This window comes from Bactrocera dorsalis, chromosome 2 (assembly GCF_023373825.1).
Source record: "Bactrocera dorsalis isolate Fly_Bdor chromosome 2, ASM2337382v1, whole genome shotgun sequence".
NCBI lineage: Eukaryota > Metazoa > Arthropoda > Insecta > Diptera > Tephritidae > Bactrocera > Bactrocera dorsalis.
In genome coordinates this window covers 60841940-60851551 of record NC_064304.1, presented here as the reverse complement: position 1 = coordinate 60851551, position 9612 = coordinate 60841940, and the positions used below count along the sequence as shown (strand labels likewise).

Below are 9612 nucleotides of genomic sequence, written 5' to 3'. Positions count from 1 at the left end.
TGTATGTTCTTACAGAAATTGGAAAGCCAATAAATATCGATAGTGAAAGTTTAATATCATATTTCATTGAGGGTATAATAGATACGAAACTAAACAAAGCGGTTCTGTACGAAGTAAAAACAATTAGTGAGTTAAAAGATAAGGTAAAAGTTTACGAAAAAATCCATAGTAAACCAGACAAGTCAATACAGAAAGTCGTAAATACAACTTATAATTAGGAAGTCTCTAAATCGTGTTTTAGGTGTGAAAGCTCCACACATCTCATTCGGGACTGCAGCAGTCAACAAACCAAATGTTTCAAATGTAATGGTATAGGACATAAGTCTTTTGAATGCAATGGCGCTGCAGGTATAGAAGTAAAGAAAGAATCAGATGAAATTAATGTTGTGAATATTGACAAATCAAAAACAAGTTTACCATTAAAAATAGTGAAGGTAGGAGGACTAAAAGTTGATGCATTAGTTGATACTGGGTGTTGTTTGTGTTGAATACGGAGCGATGTTTTCAAAAAAATTAAATTTTATGGTGAAGTGGTCGACGATAAGCGCACTTTATATGGCGCGTGCGCCAAAGAATTTTCAACATAAGGTAGTTTTGTCACAGAATTGGAGGTTGATGTCTTGAAATTCTTACAACACCAGCGAAACCGCTCTTCCATACTCAGTATTCATAGGCACATCAGTACTAGATAAAGTCAATATTAATATAAAGCCAGAAGGTGCAGAATTTATAGAGAGGAGTAATGTTGAACAAGAGGTGGAAGAAAGACGCAAAGAAAAAAGAATAGAGTTATTAAAAGAATTTCAGGAGTTATGTTTGTGTGCAGGGGAATATAGTGACGACGTAGTTATTCAGGAATTGATAAACAGTTATAAATCAAACGAAAGGGCTTTGGCCGATTTATTGGGTCTGTTGGTGAGGGGTAGAAACAACTCATCACCTGTCTACAGTAGAGGGAGATTATGAGGTAGTTGCGGCGGTGGCGGACGCATAAATAATTATGGAGGACAATCTATGGGACCGAATGGTGGTGGAAGTGGAGATGGTGGGAGTTTAGGCTCTTGGGGCGTAAATGCACCGAATGATTGGAATCAAGGTGGAAGTAGTGGTAGTGGAAATATGATGTCATTAATGCAACGGGGTGGGGATATGAACATGAATAATGATGGTGGTGGCTTTGGTGGTATACCACAAGCAGGTGGCATGAACGATGACTACGGTGGCATGCAACAGAGCAACAATTATATGGGTATGACAGGAGGTAATCAATGTGGTTACAGTGGGATGTCATCAAATAGGGGAATGAACAATGGTGGTTTTGGCGGCGGCAGTAGTGAGGGTAGTAGCTTTCCAAAAAATAATAATTTTGGTGGGGATGGGTTTGATAATTGTCCGCAACCTTCATCAGATCGCTCACATAGCGCAAAGGTGTCCCCATTTAAGCTGTTAACAGGGCTGGACATGCGTGTAGAAAATCAGATAGACTTGAGTGAGTATATTGAAAATGAGGTAATCAAAGAGCTAGAAACAGAACGTGACCAGGTTAGAGAGATGGCTAGGAAAAATATTAAAATAATACAGGAAGAAAATCGAAAAAATTTTAATGCAACAAGAAAAGCCGAACAAAGGTATGAAGAAAATGAGTTAGTAGCTATAAAGCGTACACAATATGGTCCCGCATTAAAGGTTAAGAGAAAGTTTTTAGGACCGTACAAAATTGTTAAGAAATTGAATCATGGTAGGTATGATGTCGAAAAAGTAGGCGAACACGAAGGACCGTGTTGCCGAGTTCATGAAAAAATGGTGCACGTCGTTCGAGGACGAACAAAAATTAAATCGACTAATAAACCTTTTTAAAATAAACACGAATCCACCCTTACATACATGTCTAAAATAAGTAGAAGCTGCAATTGCAAGGACAATCGTCTTTTGTTTATAATGATTATCTGAGATATTATATGTTTCTACTATTGAACACCCAAAATAAACGCAATTAGCAGTCACCGACTAATAGGCTAGACAGTGAACAACGCAGAATCGTGGGTCGACCTATCTTATGGGCGCGCAATGTAACTGAACAGTGAAAAACGCTACTCCCTTCTCTCTGACGTGACGATGACGTGAGAATCCGTGACATTTGGATTTTTGCCGTCGCAAACGTCGCAGCTGATTGCTCTCTCACAACGCAGGGTTGCCAATATCGATATACTGCAGTAATTATCAACTTTTATAATTCAATCTGTTTAATATGTTTGAAATTTTCTTAAAATAATTCAAAATCAGAGTCGAATGCTATTATTTATAAATATATAAACTATTTTTAATAGTTTGTTTTCAGTTTTGATATTTTATATTGTAAAAAATTGTAATTGAAAACAAAGATGGGCTCAAAACTATATATGCGTATTGAGCAATGGCAACATTGTTCAAATGAAAACAAAGCAAAGATGGCTGATTTCTGCGTTTTTACCACGTTTTTGACTGTGCACACATTTTGCCGATAAGGAAGGAAAAGGAAGGAAGGGGGTAGCGTTTTTCAGTGGCTAGCCTTTAAACCTCGTACTGAGCAGTTGAGTTAGCGTCTTTCTCTAAGCTTACAGCTATTCATATAGCTCTCTTTTGGTGTTTTTTTGCATCCCGGTCTGCTTACTTAAGTAACGCGATTAATACTTATTTTAAGTGAGAAATATAATCCAATACTTATATAAGTGTATTATAGTTTTTCTCCTAGCCCGGTGGGCTTCCAGTTCGGGGACAACAGGTTTGCTGCGCTGTCCCAAGGTCTCCAACCAAAACGTAAAAAATCGTATCAAAAACTGCAAGATGCTTTTCCTGATTTACCGCCAATAAAAAGTGATGACCCAAAGTATATTGTGATTAAATCCGATGAGAATACTACACCCCTTTCGAAGGTTTATTGTTTTCGTGTTTACAATGCCTTACTTACCGTGAGCAAAGATATAAACAAAATTAGTGAATTACGCGACGGCAGCCTATTACTGCTAGTGAAAAATAAGCAAGTAGCAGAAAAGTTTATAAAAACGAAAAGTCTTAGCGCTAGCTATCATCAACATCTTAATTGTAACAAAGGCACCATTTTTGCACCGTTTTTAAACGATGTGTGAAAGCGAAATAATAGAAGGACTGAGTTCTTACGAAGTTTCCGCGGTTTATAAGTTCACTCGCAAAGTTGAAGGTATTATAAAGCCTACTGGTGTTATGCTAATATCATTCAACAGTTATTCACTTCCAAACAAAATAAACATCGCATGGAGGATGACCTCTGTGCGACCGTACGTGTCTAATCCAATGCGCTGCAGGTCATGTCAGAAATTGGGTCATACGCAAAAACATTGTAAAGGCTCCCCAACATGCGAAATTTGCAATTTTCCTTCTCCACACGATAATGACTGCATCCGAGTTATGTGTGCGAATTGTTCTGGCGAGCATCGCTCTACTGACTATACGTGTCCAAATTATATGCAAACCAAAGAAATTTTAAAAATAAAGACACTAGAAAAATGCAGTATGCACGAAGCCCTCAAAAAGTATAGAGAAAATACTTCCCTCCCTTCCCTCAATGCTAGCTTTGCACATGTGCTTCAACCTACAAAAGAGGTATCCTCTGTAACCACCACACCAACAAAAATTTCAACCATAAACAATTCCACAAAATCCAAAAATACTCATAGAACTGCCGACAATGACTTGCCTAGTACATCAAAACAAAACGCAGAGGTCACCTCTGCACCCAACTCATCAATAAAATCTTTAACTAGCAAAAATCACTCACCAAACGCCAACAATAAGCATATTTCCATCAACAAGCCTACATCGATCAGTTCAGACTACAACAACGTCTCACATTCAGCTAAAAATATCAGCGACAACTGTACCCAACAAGACTCTTTCATTTCTAACTTAAACAACTCTTTAAACTCGCTTAATAAATATACTGACTTCAAAAATACTACTAGCAACACTACTGTGCAATCTAATCCACCTAATCACGAAAATCTCTTTCCAACAACAAGCATTTCCAACGATAACCAATACTCTACTGAACAAATAGAAATTGACTCTGAATAAATACGCTTAGCTTTTACTCTCTTTTGAACTAGTACTCAATTGGTGACACTCAGCTTCAACTGACTGCTCATACGAGTTGAAATTCTAGCTCTCTTCTGTTTCCCTTTTTCTTTTTTCCCTACATATGTAGATCTTATGATTCCAATATTGCAATGGAATTTAAACGGCTACACTAATAATTACAATGAGCTTCAATTATTAATACAAGATCATACCCCAGCTATTATACTCTTAAATGAAACTCACATCTCTTTCAACTGGTCGGTTTTTTCTCCTAAGCAGTACTTTGGCATGTTTCACAATCTTCCACATATTAGCACATGTAAGAGAGGCATTGCGATTCTCATAGGAAGAGATATTACACAAAATTAATGCCATTCAATCCAATTTGCTGGCTATGTCGATCGAAATTATCTTAGTTAAAAAAAATCACCATTATATGCACCTACATATATTGCACCAGACGAACAATTTACCAGTACAGACATCCTGCAATTAATCAACCAAGCTTCTACTCCTTTAATTTTCGCTGGTGATTTTAATACATGGAGTCCACTTTGGAGCTCTCCAATAGCCAACAAGAGGGGCAAATGCATTGAAAATGCTTTACTTTCCTCTAACTTAATATGTTTGAATAACGGATCCGCGACACACTCCACTTTCTCCCATGTAGATCTTACAATGTGCACCGACACACTTGCCACAGAGTGCGAATGGAGTATACTCGATCACCTGCATGGAAGCGATCACTTCCCCATTGTACTAAAATTGCACCTAGGTTCAACAACTAAAAACCACAAAATAAATAAGGTATTCAAAACTGATTACGCTGATTGGGAGAAGTTTCAGACACATTGCGAGATAAATGGTAATAATACCCCAATATCTGACAACCCTAACCAAGAAAGTGCGAGTTTAACAAAAATTATTCGTTCAACAGCGAATGTTAGCATTCCTCATACAAAGCCAACAGCAAGTTCAAAGAGCGTTCCTTGGTGGAATAAAGAAATCGCTGAATTGCGGGCAAAAAACAGACAGCTTGGTATGAATACAAACGGGCTCGATCACTAGTCAACTTAATATCTTTTAGGAAAGCCAATGCTCTTTTCCGTTGTTCCGCGAAACAGGCCAAGCGTAAATGTTTTCAGGATTTCACAAGCAAAATAAATCCTTCGTCTAGTCCTAAGTTAATATGGAACGCTTTAAAAAAACTTTCTGGAGTGCCTAGAAATCTAACCATTCAATGCGTAAAGGGGCCAACAGTTTTGGTAACCAATCCATCCGAAATTTCCGAGTTATTTACAAACCACTATTCTGAAACAAGCTCAGATATTTCATTCAGCACACAGTTTCAAACCTCTAAAACCACCACACTGTCCGACACTTCCTACTCTGTCTCCCCTCTTTCTTTTTCTGCTAGACAAATAGATACCAGCATTTCACAGTCTGAGTTCGAGTTCGTTGCATCTACCGTCAAGGGTAAGTCCCCGGGGCAAGATAAAATTTCTTATCCAATTAACAGACATATGCCGAAAAGTCTCAAGCTCCGATTGGTAAAGCTTTATAACAAAAGTTTCAACACTGGTGTCTACCCCCAATTTTGGAAAACGTCCTGTGTTATGCCAATACTTAAACCATACAAATCCTCCGATGAACTTGCTAACTATAGGCCACTTTCCCTCCTTCCGTGTATGGGCAAAATTTTGGAAAAGATCGTGGCAAACCGCTTGATGTGGTATGCTCAGCGAAACAAGTTCATATCAGCGAATCAAGTCGCCTACAAAAAAGGTCAAGGCACGTTAGATGCTTTATTCCAACTAGACTACTTCATTACTAACGCTTTGTCCAGCAAAAACCACGTGTCCGTACTATCTCTGGACTTTCACAGAGCTTTCGACAAAATTGGAGCCCATATTATTATTCGACAACTTAGAAAATGGAAAATAGGCCAGAATATGATATGTTTTATTACTAACTTTCTCACAAACAGAAAACTCAAAGTCAACGTAAATGGTTTTCTTTCTTCAACACTCCCGCTTTCTAATGGTACGCCGCAAGGCTCACCTCTTTCAGCCTTCCTTTTTATCATTGCTTTCGATGATATTAGTAGGATGATAAAAAATTACAGAGGAGTTGAGCACCAGATCTATGCTGACGATGTTCTAATCTACACAAAAGTCTCTGACGTTAATTTAGCTCAATCCTTATTTACTAATATACTGGTGCTTCACTTTCTTTAGACAAAACACATATCCTTCATGTATGTAGGAAGCAAAATTGCAACGGTATTTCACTTACCCAAAACCAAACTAACATCGAATGTAAAACACAGCTGAAAATACTAGGATTAATTTTTGACTCTAAGTGTAACTTTAATGCTCACTGTAAATATGTCAGAATCTCATTAATGACACGATTAAATATTGTTAAATATCTCTCGTCTAAGCATTCATTTATTCATCCGAACACACTAGTCAATGTTGTCAGAGCTTTGCTAACTTCAAAAATATATTATGGGCTCCCCATCTATGGCAATTGCTCCAAAAGCAGTATCAACCTTTTAAATACACCATACCATTGCGCAATACGGCGAAGTCTCCGGGCCTTTCCAACCTCGCCAATAAAAACGATAATGGCTGAATCTGGTTTACCAACTATTCAAAATAAAATTATAGATTCTTCGCTCCAAATTTTTGCGAAAACGGCTGAGAACACCAACCCATTACTAAATACAACTATCACCCATGCCACGAAAAAAAGAAAAATTCCAAGAATACAATCGGCTATTTCGAGATGCTTAAGTTTCGCTGAAGAAAATAATATTTTACGTAACGCAACATGCAAATTCACCACTCGACATCCTCACTGTCTGATCAATGATAAAATCCCACAGAATAAGCTTATGTTTTTGTCCAAGCAAAACACACCAAACGGAGTCTTTCAACAAACCTTTGCTGAACTGGAATCTAATTATACAAATAATGGCTGGAAGTTATTGTTTGCGGATGGCTCCAAGTCCATACGCGGACATAAACCCAGCCAGAAATCGAATAATCTACTCGTCAACAGTTTCAACTAGCGCAATGAAGACATATACTCGATTAAGGATTGGACACACTATCATAACACACGCCCACTTACTATCGGACAGTTCCTGTTTCAGACTTCCCGACTACTGTAGTGTATTCCAGGCTGAGGTTGCAGCCATCAAGGTAGCAGCTGATTTGCTGCTACGGAGTGCATCCACCTTCAGAGAAGTGACTATCCACTCAGATAGTAGGGCGGCTATATTGGCCCTGAACTCATTCGTAGTGCGTTCAGGGTTGGTCGAAGAATGTCTAACGTCGTTAGCTGTAGCAGCTAGAGTTTTTGTGATTAGACTGGTGTGGGTACCGGGCCATAGCGGAATTGCAGGCAATTGCAAAGCTGATGAGTTAGCAAGGAAAGGTACCCTAGAATCATTATCGGTAGAATGGGAACGGATCGGTGCTCCTGTTTCTTCTTGTGGTCTACTACTAGATGGTTGGGCCACGCAGATGCTCGTCCACGCTGGGCCAGCACCGGCAACTGTGCGGTTGCTAAAGCCTTCTGGCCCAGAATAGATCGTCGGAGATCCAATGAACTCTTGGCCCTCAGTAAGGCTAACCTCTCATTGTTAGTGGGTCTTTTAACAGGCCACTGTCCTATTGGCCTACATGCGGTAAGAATGGGAATCTTACCGGATGCCGACTGCAGAAACTGTTTAGAAGAAGATGCGGTAGAAACAAGCCAGCACTTCCTACTTGACTGTCCCGCTTTTGGGAGGTCAAGACTCAGACACTTGGGGACGCATACCTTTGGACACCCCACCGAACTGGCGGGTGTTGAAGTTAAGCGTCTGTGTAACTTTGTATTGGCTACAAAGCGTTTCGCCAACCTTTAAGTCTGAACACGGGAGTTCCTTTTCATTGGCATCACAAAGGACTAACTGTTAGTCTACGTGAGATCTTTGTTCAGCCATCTTACCTAACCTAACCTAACCTAACCTACTATCGGGTAAAAGCTCATCCATTTGCCCCCTTTGCGATGACACCGCTTCTATCAAACACTTACTCACACTCTGTCCGATGCTTCACTCAACAGCCCACAACTCTGGCAACATTGATCTCATAAAACTACTAAGTGAACCTTCAGAAAAAAACGTTATGATTGTATATAGACTCTTAAAAACCAACGATTTGTTAAAACATATTTAAGCAACTTACATCTTTACTAACCCTTAGCAAATAGAACTTTTTACCTAGTTATAATTACAAGGCGGCTGAAGGCCTCGTAGCCAGTGCTGCGTTTATGTATTTATATAATAAAACTCTTTTTGTTATATGAATTATTATAAATAAATAAATAAATAAACGCAATTAGATGAACTTAATTTTAATTTTTTTTTAAAATGTCTCCCACATTAGTAAATCATTTGTATGAATTTTAATATTGCATACTCTTAATTATTACACATTGCCACGCTGTATAATATTTGGGTGCAGCCGAACCTTGTCTTTATTCACATGTTTTATAATAACCTCGATATATTTCTAATGTTTCAATATATACATATGTATGTACAAGTACATTAGGATTAAATGTTATTTTATCTAATTTTCATAGAAGTTTTTTAATAACTGTTACACTGAAACGCTCCTGCACTGAAGTAAGTAACATTCCTTTATATATTAGAATTGGTAAAGATTAGGGAATGTTACAGTTATTTCCTCATAAACAAATTAAGGCAAAAAAAAATTAAGTTTAATAATTATTTTTAAATTAATATTTTATCCTAACAAAATAATCCTTATATTTTAATTTTTATTTACGATTACAAAATTAGAGTAATTTGACTCTTAACTTTAATTTATTTTTTACAGAATAACCCAGCGGGATATGGTAGACATTGGTAAGCGAGCAAGGTAAACGATGCTGCATGATTGTATCGCTTACTCCGACCGATGCAAATTAACACGGCGATGTCCTACGAAAAGTAACAGATCACCCCTTTCGCTTACCATAGGAACGAAGAATTCTTCGATGCCAAAGTTAACGGAGAATACTTCTATGCCAAGATCAATAGTAGAATAGAAAAAATTGCATATTAATTTCGCTTTATTTATGAAAATACATGTATGAAATTCGTTATGAAAATAAGTATTTAAGAAAATAAGTATGTATTATGGTTTTCTTTTAATTTTGTGGCTGAGTCTCTTTCCATTTTTTTTTCCAAGCAACGAGACTTGAAGAAACGCCTTTGGCGAGTTTGATACTTTTTTGAATTTGATGAATATACTCCGATTCGGTGAAGCCTTCAACTTTCACACATTCTACAAAAAAGTTGAAAGAGTATGTTTATAAATTTGAAGATTTGACGAAATAATGAAAAAATTTACTTATAAATTTTATTTCCTCAATTTGTATTTGTCGTTTTTCATGTACTTACTTGTAAATATGAACACAGTAGAATTTAGCCGCATAGCTACTTTTATGAATTACCTG

At 37.6% G+C, this 9612-nt stretch overlaps 1 protein-coding gene across 1 annotated transcript; it reads left to right on the top strand.

The window, feature by feature from the left end:
- The first annotated feature begins 1014 nt into the window (after positions 1 to 1014).
- On the top strand, positions 1015 to 3125 carry LOC125776126 (keratin, type I cytoskeletal 9-like). Its single transcript, XM_049447005.1, has 2 exons — positions 1015 to 1542; positions 2748 to 3125. Exons 1-2 carry the CDS (start codon positions 1015 to 1017, stop codon positions 3123 to 3125), a joined length of 906 nt encoding a protein of 301 aa, XP_049302962.1.
- The last annotated feature ends 6487 nt before the right edge of the window (positions 3126 to 9612 follow it).